This window comes from Protopterus annectens, chromosome 13.part0, assembly GCF_019279795.1.
Source record: "Protopterus annectens isolate FY-2018-M chromosome 13.part0, PAN1.0, whole genome shotgun sequence".
In the NCBI taxonomy this organism is placed as follows: Eukaryota; Metazoa; Chordata; order Ceratodontiformes; family Protopteridae; genus Protopterus; species Protopterus annectens.
The window spans coordinates 710,499,711-710,525,340 of record NC_056747.1 but is presented as its reverse complement, the minus strand read 5'-3'; the positions used below and the strand labels follow the sequence as shown (position 1 = coordinate 710,525,340).

Genomic DNA, 25,630 nt, shown 5'->3' with positions numbered 1-25,630 from the left:
AGGACTCTATGCAAGAAGGCCTGTAACACAGATGCTTATTCTTTTCCCTGGATAGGAATGTTTCTGTATGCTTTTCTACCTCTTCCACTAATATCCAGGGCACTTCTGAATATACAGAAGGAATCCCTTAAGAACATTGTGTTGACTTCCTTCTGGCCCAGACAGCTGTAGTTGTCCATTTTTTTTTTGAAAATAGCCAGGAGCAATTACCACAAGCTTCCTCGCAGACTGGACCTACTCACCATCAGTCATCTTCAGTTGACTGCCTGGATGATGAGGGTCTTAATTTCTTTTAAGCATCTGTTTACTGAGAACGTGCAGCAGTTACTAATGGAGGCAAGAAAGCCTGCTACTAGAAAATTATACACTGGCGAGTGGAAAAGGTTTTCTCGTGTTATTGTTGAAAGGAGGTTTGCATAAGAGGCTTCCTAGAAAACCGGTGGCCCCCTCCATAAGATATTAACTTTGTGTTAGAGAAGTTGACACTTGCTGTATTTGAATCAGCTAATCGAATTGACTTGAGTTTCTATAGAGAACAGTTTTACTGGTTGTTCTGACCTCTGCAAAAAAAGGGTATCCGAGTTGAAAGCTTTTAGGAGTCAGCCCTACCTTATTTATATAGGGAAAGGGTTTATTTGATAACTAATCCTTTTATGTCTGAAGTGTTATCCAAGTTTGCTTTAAGCCAAACTATCCTTCTCCCTGTTTTCTTTCCTAAACCTAGAAATGAGGGAGAAAGAATACTCCATAACTTGATGTCCACAGACAACTTTGGTACTATCTTATCAGAAGTAATCTTTCGGATCAGTTTATTTCTTGTGACTGTAGGAAGAGGCAACTTGTTTCAAAACAGTCTATTTTCAAAGGGGTGTCAAGGTTATTACCTTTTGTTATACCCACCATAACAAGACTATTCCAAGTAGGGTCAAGGCCCACTCTTAGAGGATCTTGGCTTCATTCATGGCTTTTTGTAAAGGGCTGGAATCTAGAAGTTGTTACTTCGTCCTCAGTACATACTTTTACGAAGAATAAGCTTGATTCCTTCTCTAGGTCTAGATAAAGCTTTGCTAAAACCATTCTCTAGGGGCTCCTTTACACTTCTCATTCGATCTCCGTAATGTATTTGCTGAGGTAATGTACCCATTTAGCTAGGGGTGCTGAAGCAGTCATCAGTATGAACATAGTGCAGTTGTGTAAGTTGAATTTACCTTAACAGCAGATGTTTGAATGATCACTGCTGCAGTAGCCCTCCCTCCATCTATCCTCGTTTTTTGGTGTATTATTTTATGCCAGGATGTGGACATTTATACATTTTGTGTTCCTAGCATAGTCCTTTCAAGGCTCAGCCTCCCTCTCTGCTGGCCAGAAAACTCTGAAGAGCTTCACACCCAAACTTGTATTTTAGTCAGCTCAGCTTGAGCTGCTTGATAGTTTGGACACATTAAAGTTGGCCAGATGTTATAGCCTTTGCAGGATATAACCTGTATAGCCAAGGCTACTTACTGAAGCAGTATTCATCTGAACATCTACTGTTATGATGAGTTCAACTTGCACAACTGTACTTTCTATTGGGAAGATCAACTTATCCCATTTAACTCTTTCCATTTTGTACTCCCAGATAAATTCCTTCATCTCTTTATTCAACTTCTCTGGTTGATAAAAGTATGCCTGACCTGTATATAAAACTAAAAGGACTTTGAAGCATTTTCACTACTTGTACCTTGCTATCCATTTAAAAAAAATAGCTTACTGTTTCTCAGTTTTTGCATTTTTTTAGTCTCTTCCACATATCCCTTAGCTGCCCTAACAGCAGCATTTTTAATCCATACTCCTAAATACTTCCTGTTATCGAGTCCCCATAAATATGGGTATTGCTGAACCAATTTGTGTGATAAAATTTACGGTTTTAGCCTTCATTATCTTCATTAATTTTATATCCTGAAAAGACTTTAACCTGACTCAATGTTCCTCAACTCAGAAATGTCTTTTTCTGGATTTATCAAGTTCAAAATAAAATCACCTTAGACACAATACAAAGTCACTGAAATGTGTGCCTGGCACAGCTTCTATACGTTAGCCATGTATATCAGCTTTACAGTTGTGACAAAATAGCAGGCTCAAAGCACTTAACAGCGACTGCCATGCTCATAAACACTAGTATTTACAAGCAATGCAGTTATTAAAAAAAAATAGAAACCGCTCTAACATTCAGCATTGCCAATAAGAGATGTAGGCCAGGCAATAATGCTCTCTGTATCAACTACTTTCAAGTTAATTTCACCATAAATTTAGAGCAGTAAGCTTGGAGTGCTGCAGTTACTTCAAACTTTTGCAAGAGCTAAGTATGCTTAATAGTGGATAATTCATAGCTTTTACTGTTCTTGCTATTATAAGAGTAATGTACGTTCTATTAGCTTGTCCTGAAATGTGCAGCCTGAGCAGGAATCACTAGGTTTTACAATTAAAAACATATAACTAAAGGTGTCCTAGTCACAAACACATGGCAAGACTAATTACATGTAAGTAAAGAAATAACCTACTTTTCAGAGGTTTGCAGTTGAATGGGCAAAAAACTACTTTTCCTAACAATGACAATACTATAAAAACACCACCAGGGAGCAGCAGCCTTCTACATCATGCAGTACCTAAGGGGAAGTCCGTAGGCAATATCTAGTAGCATGATAGTTCTACATTTGAGCGATATTCTACACCAGAGGCCATTGTTAGTGTACTTCATACTAGTGTCTTCATTCACTGATGCCAGAATTAAAGCATTTGCTTTATTTATTATGTCCTGTTTGTTCAGAAATCATCCAAGTGCTGATAATGTGGAAAAATCCACACCAATGGTATGCAGAGAAAAGTTTTGCTTGAAATAGAAAGCTAGATGATTTTAAGTCATATATGCTACCTGTTGAAGGTTGTTTCTTGAAAGCTTACCTTTATCGTGAGTGCAGATGTTCTTCGTGTTTCACTGTTGCAGTCATTACATTTCGGTAATCTGCTGGCTGGTTGCCCTCAGTCGGCCTGATTAACAAAGTCTTGGGTCCTGCGTCGGTTTCTGTCCCTTCTTCCATGGCATCAGGTCATCAGGGGTAAAAAGCATGCATCTGACGCCATTACATCAGTCTTTCTTGCCGTGTGGTGCCCGAAGCAGAAGCAGTTCGCAAGTGCTGATCGGCCAACTCCTGAAATTTTCGTTTGAATTTTAGAACTAAAAGCGAAGTACCCCATTGGGGAAATTTTTTTCTTGCTCCTTATCGATGTCAGTTAAAGTTAATAATAGCATTACTTGTGGAAAGCAAATACCTCAAGGATTTTCATTTGTACTGTATTCCTTGCCTAGGCCCTGACCACAATGTGCCTTGCTGTCCGTTTTGTGCTAAATTTAATCAACGCACGATTAAACATCTGTATATTTTTGCTTCTAAATATTTTGGCTCAAGATTTAACTATCCAGAAATGTCATCTGTTAGGAATCCGACTACTGGAATACCTAAAAAACGCAAAGAAAAAGACAGACATTTCATCGAGGTCCAAAACCGATGACACTTCTCCTAAGCCAGTCGCCGGTTCGCCTATACTAAATGAGGCACTTTTGCAGCCCCTGATACCCGCTACGTCTGATTCGCAGGCCTCTACTGACACCCATTCGGAGTCTGGTATGCTGAGAGATGCTTCAATTATGGAACCCGTGGATGTCTCTACCTTAGATGGGTCTGGAGCCGCTGTGCAGGCACCGGCTTCTGAGGGTGTTTTCAGGCCTACAGATTTGTATATTAGACTGAAGCCATCTTCAAAACTAAGGCCATAATCTAAATCTATGTCTAAAAAACCGATGCCTGGGCCACATGTGCAGGCCCCTATGCCTAAAAAAAAAACAAATGATCAAAATGGCTGAAGATTTAATTACTCTGATCAGGGGTAGCCAACCCCCCCCCCCTCCTTCTAAGAGGCTTAGGCAAGACATTGATTATGAATCTTCTGACCAGGATTCTATTTCTTCTGACTCTTCTAATGAGGATTCGTCTATTCCGACTTATGAGGACTCTGATGCTGAGGATTCCATTCCTTCTGCCTCTCCCCCCGGAGGATTTTTCTTTTGGGGAAACTTTACATGCCTTAAGGGAACATTTCCCCTGGTAAAGTCAGGATTTCTCTGAATCTAAAAAGAGACTTAGGGATTTTCTTTTTCCTCAGCATAGGTCTTTGGCTATACCTCCCATTCTAGACATTGTTGATGTTGTTTTTTCAGAATCAAGTATGACTCCTGATTCTCTGCCTCCGGCTCCTTGTAAGCCAGACAGATACTACAGGGTTCCTGACTCCCATAAATTCCTTTTCAAAAACACTGTTGCTGATCCTGAAACCATTTCTCAGGGTCCCAAGGGCATTAAGGCCTCTTCTGCCAAAAATCCTACTCGTTCTGATAGAGATTCCAAGGCGTTGTATAGATGGGGGTAAGAAGGTTTACACATCTGCAACCTTTGCAATCAGGGCTTTAAACTGTCAATTTCATATGCTTAAATATCAACAGCATATCATGGGACTACTTAAACAGAAAATGATGTTAATCTCTGACTCTGTGGAAAATAAAGAATTGCAGGACTTACTGCATTCAGCTGAACAAGTTGGAAAACATACTTTGCAATGTGGTTTTGATTCCTTGGAGGCCTCTTGCAGGGCTGCTGTAACTGGATCTGTGCTAAGAAGGCATGCTTGGCTCAAAGAGCAAACTCTGCCTGACCATGTTAAAGCAAAATTATTGGATGCTCCCTTACAACAGGACCGTCTCTTTGGTAATAAGGCTAAAGAAGTGTTAAAAAAGATGGAAGATAAAGCTAAATCTATGCAGACTGTGAAAGATTTCTTACAAGTGCAACCTCCAAGATTTAGTAGGCACTGACCTACTAAGAACTGGTCCTTTCCAGTCCCCTCGAGAGCCGCTCAAGTCAAATCAAGACATTCCAAAGGCTCCAGGTTTCAGTCACAAGGGACTTTTAGAACAAAACAGTGGGGGGTGCCTCCACCTCCAAATCTGGAAGCAACAAGGCACCTCCCAATGGTAAACAGTCTCAATGACTTCCCTCTACGATCACCAAGCACTTGCATCTTAGCCGCCCCTTTGGGGGGAAAACTAGCACTTCATGCAGGAAACTGGCAACTTATTACCCAGGACAAATGGGTTTTAAATATAGTATCCCAGGGATACAGATTTCACTTCCACATGTTGCCAATCCCAAACGGATGGCGAGATTTGCCTCCAAATCAGTGGGCAGAGGCCCAGAAACACATTCTATCCCTCATGAACATGGGGGCTATTCAACCAGTACCAGAAGAGGAAAAGGGACAAGGTTTCTATTCCAGACTTTTCCTGGTACCCAGAAAAGACAAATCACGGCATCCAATTCTGGACTTATCCACTCTAAACACATTTCTGGACATACCAAAATTCAAGATGCTGACTCTTCAACAGTTACTACCTGTGCTAGGCAAAGATGCCTGGTTGGTAACTTTAGACTTAAAAGAGGCTTACCTGCATATCCCAATCAGGGAATCTTGCGGAAGATACCTCTGCTTCAAATCAGGCCACTTGCATTGCCAGTTCTCTGCACTGCCCTTTGGCTTATCTACTGCGCCGAGGGTCTTCACAAAGTGGTGCCTGGCACCAGTAATTGCATTTTGCAGGCAAAGAAACATTCAAATATATCCATACCTGGACGATTGTCTAATTCGGGCAGAAAACTAGGAAATTCTTCTAAAGCATTTGGCGTTTGTAAAAAGGGTTCTAATTTGTCTAGGGTACACTATAAACAAAAAGAAATCACAACTGGTACCCTCTCAAAAAATTACATTCCTCGTTGCAAGCTTGAATACAACTGCCCAAATGACTTACCTTATGCCAGAAAAGCAAATTCAGTTGATGACTTACTTCAAACAGGTGGCCACAAAAACCCTGCTTATCTGCAAGACAAATTCTGCAGGCCTTGGGGTACGTGGCCTCCCACATTCTTCTAATTCCATATGCAAGACTGCATATGAGGAAACTTCAGTGGTACTTAAAAAGTTTATGGAGTCAACATTGTCACAGCCTGGAAACAATGATTCCTATTATACCTTGCCTGCAACTAGAGTTCCTATGGTGGGCAGAGGCCTGCCACCAAAACAAGGGGCTGCCATTCACTCTACCCCCTGCCACCCAAACCCTAACAAAAGACACATCAGACTATGCTTGGGGGGGCTCATCTGGCAGGGAAGTGCATTCAGGGGAAATGGAGCCCAACTCAAATGCACCTACATATCAATCAGAAAGAAATGCTAGCTGTTCAGAATGCTCTGACAGCCTTCAAGGACTGCCTTCATCCAGGACAGCTACTGATAAAGACAGACAACACCACTGTTATGTGGCACATAAACAAGCAGGGGGGTACACATTCCTACCCCCTTTGCAGACTAGCCATGGCGTTGTGGAACACGGCCTTGACCTATCAGATACAACTACAAGCTCAATTCCTGCCAGGAAAGCTAAAAATACCCTGGCAGACGAACTAAGCAGAAATCTAATGGACCCACACGAATGGAAACTGGAACCACAAGTTTTCAACATGTTGACAAGCAAATGGGGTAACCCAAACATAGATCTTTTTGCCTCACCCCAGAACTTTCAATTGGACAAATTCTGCACAAGAATTAATCACAAAAAAGCTTGGAAAGTGGATGCCCCATCAGTCTATGCTTTTCCCCCTCTTCCTCTGCTCTCCAAAGTTCTACTAAAAGTCAAACACGACAAACCAAAAATGATTCTAATTGCTCCAGACTGGCCTCGCCAGCACTGGTACTCACTCCTGTGCAATGTGTCACACCTTCGTCCGTGGCACCTGCCTCAGACACCTTTACCTACTGTCTCAGCAGGTCTACAAAATTCTGCGCACACAGCTCCAAACTTTGAATCTTGCAGTGTGGCTAATTAACTAATTTTACCCTTGGCATCCCTCAGCAAACCAGTCATGGATGTCATTTTGGAGGCTAGAAGACCTAGCACTAGAAAATCTTATGCTGACAAATGGAAAAGATTCTGTGCCTGGAACCAATCACAAGGAATAAGCACAGCAATGCCCGATATTCCTCAAATTCTGCAATACTTAACTGAGATGCTTCACAAGGGCCTATCCTTTTCTTCCATAAAAATCCATGCCTCTGCCATTTCAGCTCATTACAACACAGAACCTCCCCTCTTCTCTCATCCTCTGTTAAAGCAGTATCTCAGAGAGACCAAAAATTTAAGACCTCCCAGGGGAGCACCATCTCCTGCATGGGACCTCAATTTTGTTTTGGAAAAACTCACTCTCCCTCCTTTTGAGCCAACTGCTACTGCTGACCTAAAATTTCTCTCCTGGAAAACAGCTTTCCTTTTAGCAGTCACTTCAGTTAGAAGGATTTCAGAATTACAGGCTCTTATGGCAGTGGAGCCTTTCATTATTTTTCATGCGGACAGGGTGGCTCTCAGGACCAATCCATCTTTCATGCCTAAGGTGGTATCCAGTGTGGCTCTTAATCAGACCATTCATCTGCCAACTTTCTTCCCCAATCCACAGAACAAGGGTGAGCGGATTCTACATTCATTGGATGTACACAAACAACTTAGATTATACTTAAACAGGACAAAATATCTAAGAAAATCTGAAAAACTACTGGTAGCATTTGCTACACAGGCAGAGGGAAAGGCTATTTCTAAGCAGACTATTTTCCAAATGGATAAGCCATTGTATTTGTTTCTGCTATATGCACCATGGTAAACCTATCCCCAAGGGGATTAGGTCTCACTCCACCAGGGCTGCATCTACTTCTGCAGCCTTTCTCAGAGGGGTTCCTACCAGAGACGTTCTAGAAGCTGCTACCTGGAGCTCAGTTCATACTTTCACCAAACATTACCATTTACCGCTCTTCTCTAAATCCAGAGCTGGCTTTGCCACTGCTGTCCTGCAGGGCCTTATAGCTGCTCCTAATGCTGTATAAATCCATCCTCCCAATCATAGCTTTGGGATTCTACCCAAATGTAATGACTGCAACAGTGAAACACGAAAAACATAGTACAGTTGTGTACACTTAGCATAAATGTAGATGTTTGAGTGTATTCACTGTTGCAGTCCTGGTTACCCACCCTCCAGCCCCCTGTTTTTTTCTCTTACTATACCTCTACTTTCTTTTACTATGCTTAAAAGCCTTTTTGGTGTATTTGCTTAGGTTTGGAGGTGTATTTTTGTGGTTTTTAAGTGTGTGTGTGCGTGTGTGCGTGTATGTATGTATGATATATATATATATATTGCTCCCCATTTTGGGGGCATCTGACATCTGGGGCAAGAAAAACTGATGTAATGGCATTGGCTGCATGTTTTATACCACTGACTACCTGACGTCATGGAAGAAGGGACAGCAACCGACGCAGGACCCAAGACTTTGATAATCAGGCCAACTAACGGCAACCTGCAAGCAGATTACCCAAATGTAATGACTGCAACAGTGAATACACTCAAACATCTACATTTATGGTAAGTGTACACGACTGTATTTGTAAATTTGCTCCTTTAAGCTGATGAAACTATATTTTACTGTATTAATGCTGGAGACTGGTCACTTGGACCATTTAATCCCTTTCTAGAATAACTGCCGAGTTAATGTCTTTCCTCTAGGAGAGAACGGGATGCCCTTCAGGAAGAATTAGACTGTACAAAGGCAGAAGCGCGCTTCATGCTGTTGAAATTGGGTAGAGAAATGAGAAATTGTTCCTTGGAGTTGAGCAAGATTAAAGAGAAGCTTCAAGATCTCATTAGCTCAGTGCAGACGAACACGCAAAAGGTATTGGCAGTTAGTGTTGGTTTATTTGCATGTTTCAATAATTACCTACGACTGCATCATATGATAAAAATTAAGAGCACAAAAAACTTTAGGGTACCCTTATCAGACAAGAAGGCAGTTTCACTGATGTAAGGAAAATATGCTAATCGTTTCAGTATTTCTGTTCGTGACCTTTGTCTGGACCACATGAACCATTTCTTAAGTCTCAAGTAAACACATAATACATAGTTTTCAAACAAAACTGTAAATGTGTTAAAATTAAGTAAACAAGACAGTGTCCTGGTTATAAAGAAGAAAAAAATGTTTATTGTATGTGAGGCACAGTAACATGGTATATACTTTTTCATCAATGATCACAATGCAAAAATCATGAGTCTTTATATTAATATTTAAATAAAGTATGATTAATAGTTAAGAAAGAATTCAAGAAACGGAGAAACCATTACCTTGCAATCCTATGAAGAATACTGCCAATTTTTATGAGGTTCAGTGAAGGTGCCACACTTTTAAGGGCTTTGGTTAAAGGAAAACCCTTCTTGTCTCCTGTTGAACAAGATTTATGTCTGATCTTATAATTTTCATCCCATCTTAATCGAGAGCAACTTAACTAATATCAGATATGCTTTGCTCTAGCTGCATAGAAAGACAAGTCCACTTTGCTAATGTGCAATTTTAAAACCTGCCTTTAGTATTTGTTGAATACATTTAAAAGGGGTTTGCTTGTATGATGGTCTTGTTTCAGCTGTGCGCGCTTCTGAAAATTGTTCCTCTTTCATGCATACCAAGTTTTATTTTTTTTATTTTTTTTTTTAACAAAGTTATGAACGGAGCTGTGTTCTTAGTTGGAAAGATATGTGTACTTCAGGGTTCAAATAAAGCCAGGAGCATTCTTCAAGAGAGGGCGAAACAGTAAATGCACAAGCAAAATATTTTTACGCTACTGTGTGTGCGCTTCATTGACTGTTAAGAGATTTTCTTGGTGCACAAGATTTTATTTCCATTTCTGTACATCTAGATTATTCGTATATTACTTAACCAGCAGCCAGATGATGGAGCTATCTAAATGTATTGGTTTTACTTCATGGAACATTCTGTGATAAGTAGAATGTGGGTATATCCTCCTTGCGCCATTACTCACTGATCTTAAAATTTCAAATGTTTCTGCTTGAGCACTAATATCATTTGACACATGCCCACTGTCACTGTCCCAAAACTGAGAAGCAGACCTACCTTAAGATCCCCAAATCCTACTTTTGAGGCAATGAAGCATTACATATGGGTTAAATGTACCTGCATAGTAGCAAGTGCAGACAATTTATTCTAGCCATCATCCCCATAGGTGTACCATGAAAGAGTACCAAGGTTAATCATCTAGTAGAGTGCGTGTAATCCCCTCCCAGTAGGAGGAATAAGATGCCTTCTGGAAGTTTTAAAAATTTACTCAAGCCAGTTTTCTCCTCAGATGTATTATTCAGAATTAGTTTCTGAATCTCTTTATGGACATTTCTCTTTCTCTGAGATGATTTCCAGAAGTTGACAGAGTTTTAAGTGTGAGAACACTGAGGTTTCTCAGTCCTTCAGAAAATACATTGAGCTGTTGCAGAAGTAATTTACAGAACCTTCACCCATTCCTCCAATTCTGTCAGTCTGGAGGGTGTGTGTATGTGTGCGCGCACATGTGCTACTGCCTGCAATTTTCCTGCTAGTCATCGAGCTGCCCTTAAAAAGGCAGGGGTGTATAAAGTTCCTCTTTTTTTTTTTTAGTATTTCTACACTAAACCTGACCCAGTAGCTTTAGTTAATCCTACTGCTAAGCATTTAATTAATTCCAATCCTACTCTTTCTGATCGGGATAGTGTATGCTTCTACAAGTTTGATTCTCGGTCTCATGTGTTAGTTTGTTCTAATAGTGAAACTATGAGAAATGTTTTGTCTGCAGTTTCTTCTTGTGAGGGAAAAATATGCTTTAAATAATTTAGTTACTTCTATTGTACAAGTCACCACTCATTGTTACAGTGCATGTATGACTGAGCCCCTCTTCCAGGGCTATAGCCACTGGTTCCGTTTTGAGGTTTGCCGGACTGCATTTCCAGAGCTTTCCAGATGATATGAAAAATCAGATTTTAAATTCACCTTTGGATAGAGATTTAGTTTTTGGCCCCTGTGCCTCAGAGGTGATCAAAAAGTGTGATAAAAGCAGTACAAATATGCAGGTAAACAAATGTTTAAGAGGAAATGGCAAGGGGGCTCCAAAAGGAATTCTGAAACCTCCCGAACTCAAGGACAGTCCAAGTCAGAGTGGCTTTTAAGGGACCGTGCCCCCATCCTGACAATGCTATTTCCCTTCTAGAAAGTCTGAATTCCACTTTTCTCTTTGGAAATAGATTGTTTCAGACAAAGGTGTTCTGACGGTCATTCCGCACGGTTACAGATGAAACGGGAAGGAAATTCCTCTCTTCCAGGGGGTAATCCCCTAATCCACCAGACCAGTCTCTTACTTCTCCATGTCATTCATCACATGCTATCAGGGTGATAGAACCCATTCCTCTTTCCTGGGTGGGAAAGGTTTTTATTCAACTATGGTTTTAGTACCAAAGAGAGAAAATGCTTGGAGACCAGTTCTGGATTGTTCTTTCCTAAACTTGTTTGCGATAGTGCCCAAGTTTAAAATGATTTCACTTCACAAACTGTTACTTCTTCTTCCACATTCACGTTTCTTGGTAACACTACATTTAAAAGATATTTTTCATCATATTCTTACTTACCTGGACTTCAGGCATTTTAGGCTTTGTATGACTGGATCACATTATTAGTTCTCTGCCTTACCCTTTAGACTATCAGCTGCACCAAGATTGTTCACAAAGACAGACATACCTCGAGGTGATATTTCTGAAATTGACTTCTCTTTAACTTATACAGTTCCTTCTCAAGGCTGAAGAGTTTTGTTTTCAAAGCTATAACATCAAAATTGTCACCTCTTTTCTCCTCTGATGTCTCTTTACAGTTCACCAGTGGATTTGCTGCTTCTCCAATGCTGGACAAATAGTGTTGCAGCTTAATACTCCGGGTATTAGATTTTAAAACAGAGGTAGGTAAATCCAGTTCTATAATCTCATCAGCCATCTGTGTGGAACTACCAGCAAAATAATTTACAAACTAGTTACAGCTATTTACGTCTGCTAATTTCAGCAGCAGAAAGGGAAATGTTGAATCTGATTGACTCTATTAATAGGATGTATAATGAATTACTTAAAGAATATTCGATGGATGTCTTAGATTTTTATATAGAGGACATTCTAAATTTGCTTGCTCTCTATGAGAGTAAATTACTGAAGGTCAAAATTGATAAAATCGTTAGAGACAGATCCGATTTTCGTACTGGGAATATCTTCACTTGGCCGAGGGAAGAGCGTGGTCAGGAGGGACAGTTTTTGCGGAACATGTTGACGGCGGAAGTAGTATTGAATGCGTCTGAGAGGGCAGAAGTGCCGATGGCATCTACAGAACAGCAGTGAGAGGTGAACATCTCAAAAGATACTGTAGCTTCGGAAGTATATCCAAAGGACTTGGGGGCCAAGAGAAAGATTATTACTACTACAGCGCAAGTACATCAAGGGAGATCAGACTCTATTGGTGGTATTACAGAGTCGAATGATTTTTTACAACGCTACAATATCAAGTTCCCCTTACCGATGAAGGAGAATTCAAACAGGCTGAAAAGGGATCAGTCAAGAGGCAGAAGCCAAGTATGAGGCAAACGGAAATGGGACAATACCTCGAAGAACCAGATGAGTATAAAAAGGGCATTTTCAAATGCCAAGAGAGACTAATCTTGAATTTATCAAGCGTTAAATTGAATGAATATCATTTAGCAGTCGTAAGTAAGGGTCTTTCATTTATACCTACTAGTCGCTCTTGCTTTGCTGATGTGATTTTGGACATTAAGACTTTTTCCAGGAACTTAACATTGAAATTAATGTATGCAAATGACAATACTGATAGGGAATATAATGTTTTCGTTAAACCGAGTTCTTTCATTCCTAACAACAACTCACTGATTAGTGCTTTTGAGAAACTCTGCATACGGGACATTTATGATGCATGTGTGAGTTCTAACTTACTCTGTGAAGAAGAAACGTTCCAATTTATCAAGGCATGAAGCTATGGCCTTGAGAGAATTGGAGAATGATGATCGTCTCATCTTTAGACCAGCAGATAAAGGTGGCCTCATTGTAGTCCTTGAAAGGAGCTGGTATGAGGCCAAGATGTTGGACATTCTGGGGGACAGATCTTTTTATGAGGAGTTAAATACTATGCAGATTTCTACTCACATAGGCAATGTGTCAGATAATGTTAGTCTTTTTGAACAACAGTTTAATTGACAGTAAATTGTTTAACTGTTTTATAACTGTGAAACCGCTTATACCAATATTACAGGGCCTACCCAAGGTACATACGTCAACCCATGATCCACCCATGAGACCCACTGTCTCGGGTAGAGTCTGGTGTACTGAATCAATCTCTGTATTTATAGAGAAACATCTTAGACCAGTCTTGAACAATATACGGCATATACTTAGAGAGACTGAACGTTTTCTTAGAGATTTATATGGTTTCTGGAGGTCATCGTCCCCCTGTACTCATCACTTATTAGACCTATGATTGAGTACAATGCCCCGTTCGGAATGTATCTGACCAGACACCTGCTGCAGCTTGAAAGGCCCCAAAAGTTCCTCACCAAAAGGATAAAGGGTCTCAAAAATATGTCTTATGCTGCCCAACTGAAAGAACTCTAGCTCTATTCAGTCTCATACCGCTTGCTCAGAGGTGACCTGTGCCTGACATATAAGGCCATGTCAAACCCAGATTTGATGAATATGCTTCACCTCAAAAAATCTAGATCCTCAGAACCACAAGGCGGAGACTTAAACCTTGGCACGGTTATAAATAGAACGTGCTGGAGGGACAGATTCATCACCCAGAGACTCCCTATGCTGTGGAACAAAATCCCGGTACATGTGAGGCAGAGCACCTCTCTGGCCTTGTTCAAGAGGAATCTTGACCAATGGATGGGAGATTGCAGATATACCCCAGGAATTACTTCAGTGTCACTGCTTGACAGAGGCACAGCAAAATGATAGGCATAGTTTTTATTCAAACTAAAGGGGTGGCGAAAGCCACATAACTATGGGCTAGGCTTATAAATGCCCTTGGGCAGATAGCCTAGTATGAACCTATGAACCTATGAACATATTGACTGTGAAGCCGTTTTTGTTACTTTGGATGTAGTCTCTCTCTTTACCGTGATACACAACAGTGCTGGAATCACAGCTACACAACAGTTTTTGGAATGTTATACACAATTTAATACTGAAGTCATCATCTTGTTAGTTCATCTATTGAAATTGGTGTTAGAACATAATATTTTCTTGTTTGGTAATCAGATATTTAGACAATGCAATGGCGTCGCTATGGGCACTTGTGCCAATAGCTACGCCAATGCAGTAATGGCATTTTGGGAAGAGCATTATATTTTTAAAGGTCCTTTTAGAGAACATGTTTTGTTCTACCGTAGATTTGTAGACGATATTTTTATTTTGTGGGATGGGAGCAATAAATGCTTTTCTAGATTCATAATGCATGTTAATGAAACTACAGATTATTTGCGTTTTACACATAGGATGTCATATGACAATTTGGATTTTTTTAGATGTAGCTGTGATGAGAGACCTGGGGAGGGAATGTCTACACTAAACAGCACAGGAAGGATTGTCATGTTAACCATCTTCTACATCGTAATAGTGCACATCCACCTCACATATTTAAGAATATTGTTACCAATCAGGTGATGAGGGCCTCTAGGCTTAATGTTAGGGATGAAGACTTTAACTATGAAGTAGGCAGGGTAATAAGTTATTTGAAAGATAGAGGTTATGATGAGAGGACTTTAACAGAACAGATACCGAGTTATACATAAGCGAGGCAAACAAGCTAGACCCTTTTTTTCTATGAAGAGACTACCCTCAAATGAAGTTAGTAGGGTCCCCACCCAGACCAATGTGAGAATCTCTTTGAAATACACCACAGATGTGAATAAGTATATTGACATTATTAGGAAGCACTGGCAGGTCTTCTTAACAGATGATGAAATTGCCAGGGTAGTCGATTATGTCCCGAGGATTAGTTTTAGGCATGATAAATCCATCAAGAGGAGACTGTGTTATCCAAAAGAGGCTAGGTTAGATTACGAACATAGTGGCACTTATCAATGTGGGTCCTGTAATTGGTGTCGTTATTTAGACAGTAACATGGTATTTCATCATCCCGACCAAGGGAGGGATTATATCTTTAGGGTATCTTCTACATGTGATAGCAAACATGTTGTTTATCTTGCCAGCTGTAGGGTTTGTGCCAAATTTTATGTTGGCAAGACAGACACCTCAGGGATCGTATCAGGGAACATTTGTATAATATTAGGAAGGGAAGTAAAACTAATGCACTTGCTAAGCATGTGTCTAGTACAAATGATTCCCATGTATTTAGCTTTAGACTGAGTGATAGGCTTACTTTGAGAGCCTAAGACAGGGTGACATATGCAATAGAACTGAGAGCTTAGAAGCTATATGGATTACCAGATTGAGAAGTACTGCCGGACATGGTCTTAATGAGTGTATTCCCTTGAGACCAAGACTGAAGATGAGGCCCTTGAAAAGATGATTATATGTTTTAATATGTTTATATTTTTATATTTTTTATGAATAAAATGTTGATATGTTTTTTAGAATATGTCTTTCGTGATATTTTAAGTTTTCAGCTTGATTGTTATATCATGTACCATGTGACTTACTTTAGGATAAAAGGTGTGTTTCATTAGTGCTTAATGTACACCTGAGGAAGCTCATTTGTGAAAGCGCTTGTGTTTTTGCACTAGTTAAAGGCCTTATTCTGGAATTTACAGCCTTCAGCGTCTCTTTCTGCATTTTTTATTCATATTTTGTTTTTTGGAGACGTTTTGTGTGGACTATTTCTGGCAATTGGTTCTGTACTGATCATATTCATTTTTAGGGATGAGAATGCATGTTGCTAGTGCACAAAATGCAGAAAGGGGAAAAATGTGGCGATCTTATTGCAAAATTTTAATTGGGCAAATGTTCTGCCAACCACCTAGTCTGTATATTGACCAAAAGATAAACTAAGGTTTAAAGTAATGCCAAGGTATCTTTTCAGTAGCATTTGGGATTGGATTGCTTTTATTTTTTTAACAATGTTTTGAAGAGGGACCTTGAAGTTTTTGCATTGGCAAACGTGACACTGGACTTGTTTGGGTTAACTAAGAGTATATTGTGTATGTCTAGTTATATAGCTTAGAGAAAGAAGCTTGTAGTGTTTGTTGGAGTTAAGCAGTTATAGAGCTAGAATTAAGGGGTAGCAGGTGATTATTGGGAAATTAAAGGTAGTGTTAAATCATTAATAAACAGTGAAAATAGAAGGATGTCTATGACATATCCTAGTGACATATAGTATTAAGTGTTTCATTGACTGAGAGGAATTTTAACAAATACTTGGAAGTTTTTTTTTTTCTTGATAGCGTTTAAACCATTGTATATTACTTCAAAACTTGAGCTATGCAAGTTTAGCAAGTAGAAAACTGTGAATGCTGCCTACATTGACTTGGCTAAAGTGTTCAACGCAAGACAACATTCAGGTATTCTGGACAAACTCACCGAACTAGGAATAAATCTCTACAAAACTCACTGGATTGCCAGCTGGCTTACAGATAGGACCCAAGAAGTCAGTACAGGTGAGATCACCTCCACCAAGAAGCATGTCACCAGTGGAGTACCACAGGGCTTTGTGCTGGGTCTTCTCCTGTTTTGCCCCTACTTCTGAGGTCAAGGCTAATATCAAGAGCCTCTATCTCAGCAAGGTCGCAGACAACTGCAAATTGAGAGCTATCATAAATTCTTCCTATGACATCAATATTCTGCAAGAGGGTCCAACAAACAAATGAGTGGTGCCAAAGCCATAGGGCATGGAGAGGATCATAATGGAACTCATAAACAAAGACATAGGCAACTTTCAAGACTGGATCCAACCCAGTTTGGCTTTGTCAAAGGCAGATCATGCCTTTGAACCTGGTTGACTTTTTGAGACAGTCACCAAGGCCATTGATGAGGGAAAGGCAGTCCATACAGCCTACCTTGACCTGGCAAAGGCCTTCACACAATACCCCACTCAGGTATCATCAAAAATTCATCAGCTTGAATGTAAACCCATACATCACAAGATGGGTTGCAAACTGGCTAAGTGACAGAACCCACAGGGTCAGAGTTGCTGGAGCCATGTCAGACTCAAAGCCTGTCACAAGTGGTGTCCCACAGGGCTCAGTCCTGGGTCCACTCTTGTTCGGCATCTACTTTTCTGAAGTACAAGCAAACACAGGAGGGTTATGGCTGACAAAGTTTGCAGATGACTGCAAACTGGGAGCCATAGTCGAAAACACATCTGACACAGATATCCTTCAGAAGGGCCTCACAGAAACGGATAACTGGTGCCAGAGCCATGGCCTAAAGTTAAATGCCAAGAAATGCATAGTCATACCCTTCGGGGAAAAACAAGGTTACCCCTAGCTACCATATAGGTGGCAATCCACTGAGCACAGAAGAAGTCATCAGGGATCTGGGGACCCAGGTTGACAGTAGCCTTTCATTTGACACTCATGTTGCTAAAGTAGTTAGGAAAACCTTCTACATTGCCCACCTGATCATGAAGGGATTCACATCTAGATCAAGGGAGGTCATCGTCCCCCTGTACTCATCACTCATTAGACCTATGATTGAGTACAATGCCCCATTCGAATGTATCTGACCAGACACCTGCAGCAGCTGGAAAGGCCCCAAAAGTTCCTCACCAAAAGGATAAAGGGTCTCAAAATATGTCTTATGCTGCCCAACTGAAAGAACTCCAGCTCTATTCAGTCTCATACCGCTTGCTCAGAGGTGACCTGTGCCTGACATATAAGGCCATGTCAAACCCTGATTTGATGAATATGCTTCACCTCAAAAATCTAGATCCCTCAGAACCACAAGGGCGGCGCACTTAAACCTTGACACGGTTATTAATAGAACATGCTGGAGGGACAGATTCATCACCCAGAGACTCCCTATGCTGTGGAACAAAATCCCGGTACATGTGAGGCAGAGCACCTCTCTGGCCTTGTTCAAGAGGAATCTTGACCAATGGATGGGAGATTGCAGATATACCCCAGGAATTACTTCAGTGTCACTGCTTGACAGAGGCACAGCAAAATAATAGGCATAGTTTTATTCAAACTAAAGGGGTGGCGAAAGCCAAATAACTATGGGCTAGGCTTATAAATGCCCTTGGGCAGATAGCCTAGTATGAACCTATGAACCTATGAACAACAGTGCTGGAATCACAGCTACACAACAGTTTTTGGAATGTTATACACAATTTAATACTGAAGTCATCATCTTGTTAGTTCATCTATTGAAATTGGTGTTAGAACATAATATTTTCTTGTTTGGTAATCAGATATTTAGACAATGCAATGGCGTAGCTATGGGCACTTGTGACAATAGCTACGCCAATGCAGTAATGGCATTTTGGGAAGAGCATTATATTTTTAAAGGTCCTTTTAGAGAACATGTTTTGTTCTACCGTAGATTTGTAGACGATATTTTTATTTTGTGGGATGGGAGCAATGAATGCTTTTCTAGATTCATAATGTATGTTAATGAAACTACAGATTATTTGCGTTTTACACATAGGATGTCATATGACAATTTGGATTTTTTTAGATGTAGCTGTGATGAGAGACCTGGGGAGGGAATGTCTACACTAAACAGCACAGGAAGGATTGTCATGTTAACCATCTTCTACATCGTAATAGTGCACATCCACCTCACATATTTAAGAATATTGTTACCAATCAGGTGATGAGGGCCTCTAGGCTTAATGTTAGGGATGAAGACTTTAACTATGAAGTAGGCAGAGTAATAAGTTATTTGAAAGATAGAGGTTATGATGAGAGGACTTTAACAGAACAGATACCGAGAGTTATACATAAGCGAGGCAAACAAGCTAGACCCTTTTTTTCTATGAAGAGACTACCCTCAAATGAAGTTAGTAGGGTCCCCACCCAGACCAATTTGAGAATCTCTTTGAAATACACCACAGATGTGAATAAGTATATTGACATTATTAGGAAGCACTGGCAGGTCTTCTTAACAGATGATGAAATTGCCAGGGTAGTCGATTATGTCCCGAGGATTAGTTTTAGGCATGATAAATCCATCAAGAGGAGACTGTGTTATCCAAAAGAGGCTAGGTTAGATTACGAACATAGTGGCACTTATCAATGTGGGTCCTGTAATTGGTGTCGTTATTTAGACAGTAACATGGTATTTCATCATCCCGACCAAGGGAGGGATTATATCTTTAGGGTATCTTCTACATGTGATAGCAAACATGTTGTTTATCTTGCCAGCTGTAGGGTTTGTGCCAAATTTTATGTTGGCAAGACAGACACCTCAGGGATCGTATCAGGGAACATTTGTATAATATTAGGAAGGGAAGTAAAACTAATGCACTTGCTACGCATGTGTCTAGTACAAATGATTCCCATGTATTTAGCTTTAGAGTGATAGGCTTACTTTATGAGAGCCTAAGACAGGGTGACATATGCAATAGAACTGAGAGCTTAGAAGCTATATGGATTACCAGATTGAGAAGTACTGCCGGACATGGTCTTAATGAGTGTATTCCCTTAAGACCAAGACTGAAGATGAGGCCCTTGAAAAGATGATTATATGTTTTAATATGTTTATATTTTTATATTTTTTATGAATAAAATGTTGATATGTTTTTTAGAATATGTCTTTCGTGATATTTTAAGTTTTCAGCTTGATTGTTATATCATGTACCATGTGACTTACTTTAGGATAAAAGGTGTGTTTCATTAGTGCTTAATGTACACCTGAGGAAGCTCATTTGTGAAAGCGCTTGTGTTTTTGCACTAGTTAAAGGCCTTATTCTGGAATTTACAGCCTTCAGCGTCTCTTTCTGCATTTTTTATTCATATTTTGTTTTTTGGAGACGTTTTGTGTGGACTATTTCTGGCAATTGGTTTTGTACTGATCATATTAATGTTTAGGGATGAGAATGCATGTTGCTAGTGCACAAAATGCAGAAAGGGGAAAAATGTGGCGATCTTATTGCAAAATTTTAATTGGACAAATGTTCTGCCAACCACCTAGTCTGTATATTGACCAAAAGATAAACTAAGGTTTAAAGTAATGCCAAGGTATCTTTTCAGTAGCATTTGGGATTGGATTGCTTTTATTTTTTTAACAATGTTTTGAAGAGGGACCTTGAAGTTTTTGCATTGGCAAACGTGACACTGGACTTGTTTGGGTTAACTAAGAGTATATTGTGTATGTCTAGTTATATAGCTTAGAGAAAGAAGCTTGTAGTGTTTGTTGGAGTTCAGCAGTTATAGAGCTAGAATTAAGGGGTAGCAGGTGATTATTGGGAAATTAAAGGTAGTGTTAAATCATTAATAAACAGTGAAAATAGAAGGATGTCTATGACATATCCTAGTGACATATAGTATTAAGTGTTTCATTGACTGAGAGGAATTTTAACAAATACTTGGAAGTTTTTTTTTTCTTGATAGCGTTTAAACCATTGTATATTACTTCAAAACTTGAGCTATGCAAGTTTAGCAAGTAGAAAACTGTGAATGCTGCCTACCTTGACTTGGCTAAAGTGTTCAGCGCAAGACAACATTCAGGTATTCTGGACAAACTCACCGAACTAGGAATAAATCTCTACAAAACTCACTGGATTGCCAGCTGGCTTACAGATAGGACCCAAGAAGTCAGTACAGGTGAGATCACCTCCACCAAGAAGCATGTCACCAGTGGAGTACCACAGGGCTTTGTGCTGGGTCATCTCCTGTTTTGCCTCTACTTCTGAGGTCAAGGCTAATATCAAGAGCCTCTATCTCAGCAAGGTCGCAGACAACTGCAAATTGAGAGCTATCATAAATTCTTCCTATGACATCAATATTCTGCAAGAGGGTCCAACAAACAAATGAGTGGTGCCAAAGCCATAGGGCATGGAACGCATTATCATAGATCTTATAAACAAAGACATTGGCAACCTTCAAGCACTGGACCCCGCCCAGTTTGGGTTCGTGAAGGGCCGATCTTGTCTCCTGAACCTGATTATTGACTTCTTCGAATCAGTCTCCAGAGCTGTGGATGAGGGTATGGCGTTCCACACAGCCTATCTGGACATCGCCAAGGCCTTCAACACCATCCCCCACTCTGGAATCGTAGATAAACTTACTAAGCTGGGCAAAAATCTCCATGTCACTCGGGTTGCCAACTGACTTACTGACAGAACCCAGACTGTAAAAGTAAACGACTCCAGACGAGTAACAAGTAGAGTACCTCAGGGTTCAGTCCTAGGACCACTCTTGTTTGGCATATACTTCTCTGAAGTACAGGCCAACACTAAGGGACACTGGCTAACAAAGTTCGCAGATGACTGCAAACTGGGAGCCATTATTGAATCCCCAAATGATGTGAATATAACACAAAAGGGCCTTACAGAAACAGATTCTTGGTGCCAGAGCCATGGGCTCAAGCTTAACGCCAAGAAATGTATAGTTATCCCCTTTGGGGAAAAAACATGTACCCATGAATTAGTACATAGGTGGCAGTACACTAAACACCGAAAGTGTGATGAGAGACTTAGGGGCACAGGTGGACAGTGGTCTCATCTCCGATAACCACATTGCCACAATAGTCAGGAAATCCTTTGTGGCACACCTCATCACTAAGGGCTTTTCATCCAGAAAAAAGGAGACCATTGTCCCACTGTACTCATCCCTCATTAGGCCCATTATAGAGTACAACACCCCGTTTGGTATGTACCTCTCAAGACATCTGCAACAACTGGAAAGGCCGCAGAAATACCTCACTAAAAGAATCACAGGCCTAAAGCAGATGGCCTATGCTGACAGTCTAAAAAAATCAAAAACTCCAGCTATACTCTGTGGCATATTGTCTAATCAGAGGCAATCTCTGCTTAACATACAAGGCCATGTCAAACCCTGAGTTGTTGGACATGCTCCACTTAAAGAAATCCCAATCCCTCCGAGCCACACGCTCCAGGGATCTAAACCTTGTCATCACAATGAACAAAACTTACTGTGGAGGGATAGGTTCCTGACTCAGAGACTCCCCATACTCTGGAATAGACTGCCCATACATGTCAAGCAGAGTCATTGGCCCGCTTCAAAAGGAACCTTGACGATTGGTTGGGAGATGGGAAATTCACCCTGGGAATCGCGTCAGTCACCCTGCTAAGCAGGGGTCCAGGGAAGTAAATATTGTGGGAAGTAATATCCAGGGAATTGTTATGGCTAGGCTTGTATAGGCCCTAGGGCCGATAGCCTAGTACCAACCTATGATTATTACTTGATGCAAATAAAATGCATTATAATGCCTTTTTGGAAAATGTCTACCCAGGCAAATTTCTACATTGATATGACAACCCCTAAGAATTGACCTATTAGATATCTAGGAACATATGTAAATATGTGACCTCTAACCAATACATAGCCAAGGTAGTAGTAAAATCATATGTCGCTCAAAATAAGTAAAGTTATGGCATCAAGGTTCAAGGAAGTTATAGTATTACTCTACTCGCCCGTCATCAGACTCATCACGAAGTACAGTGCCCCTTTTCTGCATGTACATGACTAGGCATATGCAACAGCTGGATTGCCCACAGAGAGTCTTCACCAAGGGAATCTGAGATATTAACACACTGTCCTATACAATTCACCTTAGAACCCTGTCTCTACTCGGTCTCCTACAGATTTAGTGATGATCTATGCTTGGCATCCTTATATTCAGCTCTGTTAGAGCTTTTGCACACATCTGCAAAATGAGCAACACCAGAGAAACACCATATGCAGTGATGTGACCTTTACTTGCGGCTTAAATAGATGTGACTCAAAAGATCTCCATGCTCTGGATCTCCCCATCCATGTGAAGCAGAGTCCATCCCTAAGCTTATTCAAAAGTAGCCTTGACGGCCGGATGGGAAATCACAAATTCATCCCCTGGCTTGACTCCATGTCCCTTATAGACATTACTTTTTAGCAAAATCTTAACATCCCCCTCCTAATAAACATACCCTCCCCCAATTAACACCACATGTTACCAGTGGATGAAGTTGGGTTGGGTTGCATGGCTAGGCTTATAAAGGCCCTTGTGGTCATTAGCTTGGTATATATCCATGAAACCTATAAGAGGGCTGGTCATTGTTTCTGAAGCCTTTGCTATGTCAATAACTAGGCAACCCGTAATTTGCCTTTCATTAGTATTAAATGTTAGTTTTGGTGTGAAGAGCAGTCATGGTGCTGAAAGAGTTGTGGAAACCATGCAATTAATCTCATAGGTTCTTGGGTACTTACTAGGCTATTCTGTAAGGATTTTTAATTTGCATAGTAGTTTTTATCCCAAGTATTCTGCATACAAATGAGAGAGAGAGACACTGTACAATAATATGTTGGGACGTTTACAGGTTTCCCAGATCAGTGAGGGACAGGAGTGCAAAACCAGGGTTAATTTGTAGTTACCCATCCATTCTTCCAAATTACATTTATTCAAGACTGAGAGATGCGGGAAGCCCCAAAATGTGAGAAACAAGCTTTTCATCAAAAGGGAAGAAAAAGCCTTTATTTAAATTCTGCTTAAGTATCTGGGGATTATTTTTGTACTTTTCTGCTTTTTTACGTGTTTTAGAAAAAAAAGTGAACTGTTTGCATTTATTTAGTTTGTTCTGGGACCTTAGTCATGTAGTTTCATTTGGAGCTGTGAGAAGATTGTGCATTACTGCAAGCTTTTAGCTTGTTAATACATTACACTGCACTTCTACCTCCATGAGTGTGATTAATCATAAAAGCTAGCTGTTTGAATTTGGCCCCTATCTGGGGCTTTAACCTTGTAGATGTTCTTCATGTTTCACTGTTGCAGTCATTACATTTGGGTAATCTTTTGGCAGGTTGCCCTCAGTCAGCGTGAATAACAAAGTTTTGGGTCCTGCGTCGGTTGCAGTCTCCTCTTTCATGACGTCAGGTCATCAGGGGGTATAAAACATGCAGCCAATGCCATTTTATTCAGTCTTTCTTGCCACACTGTGCCCGAAAAAGAAGCAGTTTGCAAGTGCCGGTCGGCCGACTCCTGAAATTTTCATATTCGAGTTTCAGAACCGAAGTCTTCAAACTAAAGCTAAGTACCCCATTGGGGAAACGTTTTCTTGCTCCTTACCGATGTCAGTAAAAGTTAATGATTGCATTACTTGTGATAAGCAAATACCTCATAAGGATTTTTATTTGTACTGTATTCCTTGCCTAGGGCCCAGATCACAACGTGCCTTGCTATCGGTTTTGTGCTAGATTTAACCAACGCACTATTAAGCGTTGGTATATTTTTGCTTCTAAATATTTTGGTTCAAGATTTAATTATCCTGAAATGTCATCGGTTAGCAATCCGACTACCTGAGTTCACAAAAAACGCAAAGAAAAAGACAGACGGACCGAGGGCCAAAACCGACGACGAAGCTTCTCCTAAGTCAGTCGCCGGTACTCAGTGAGATGCTTTTGCAGCCCCTGATATCTGCTACTTTTGAGTCGCAGGCATCTACCGAGATCCATTCACGGTCCACTATGCTGAGAGATTCTCAGAGTATTGAACCCGCGGATGTCTTTCCCTTAGATGGGTCCGGAGCCGCTGAGCAGGCACCAGCTTCTGAGGGTGTTTTCAGGCCTCAACATTTTTATATTAAACAGACACCAGCAACAAAAACAAGGTCAAAAACATCTATGTCTAAAAAACTGACGCATACGCCACGTGCTCAGGCCCCTATGCCTAAAAAACAGATGATGAAAATGGCTGAGGATTTAATTACCTTGATCAGGGGTTCCCAACCCCCCCCCCCCTTTGCTAAGAGGCGTAGGCAAGGCACTGATTATGAATCTTCAGATCAGGTTTCCATTTCTTCTGATTCCTCTTTTCATCAGGAATTTTCTATTCCATCCTATGAGGGTTCTAATGCAGAGGAATCCATCCCATCTGCATCTCCTTGTGAGGATTACTCTTTTGGAGAGACTTTGCATACTTTAAGGGGAACATTTTCACTGGGAGAGTCGGGACTTCTCTGAATCAAAAAAGAGGCTTGGGGATTTCGTTCTTCCCCACCATAGGCCTTTGGCAAAACCTCCCGTATTAGACATTGTTGATGTGTTCTCGGAATCAAGCATGGCTCCTGATTCCCTGCCTCCTGCTCCTAGTAAGCCAGACCGATATTACAGGGTTCCTGACTCCCACAAATTTCTTTTTAAAAATCCTGCTGCTGATCCTGAAACTATTTCTCAGGGTCCCAGGGGTGTCAAGGCCTCTACAGCCAAGAATCCTACCCCTTCTGATAGAGATTCCAAGGCACTGGATAAATCGGGTAAGAAGGTTTATACGTCTGCAACCATGGCAATCAGGGCTTTACACTGCCAGTTTTATATGCTTAAATATCAACAGCATGTTATGGGCTTACTGAAACAGAAAATTATGTTGATTTTTGATTGTGTGGAAAATAGAGTTACATGAATTGTTGCATTCAGCAGAACAAGTTGGAAAGCATACTTTGCAATGTGGTTTTGATTCCTTAGAGGCCTCTT

General features: G+C 40.6%; 1 protein-coding gene across 1 annotated transcript in view; it reads left to right on the top strand.

Annotated features, from left to right (window-relative positions):
• The window catches only part of SPAG5 (sperm associated antigen 5), a 958,852-nt gene that overhangs the window by 100,328 nt on the left and 832,894 nt on the right, over window positions 1-25,630 (top strand). Inside the window, exon 4 of the mRNA XM_044054398.1 lies at window positions 8,691-8,856. Coding sequence (XP_043910333.1) covers window positions 8,691-8,856 — 166 coding nt within the window. The remainder of the gene's footprint in view (window positions 1-8,690; window positions 8,857-25,630) is intronic.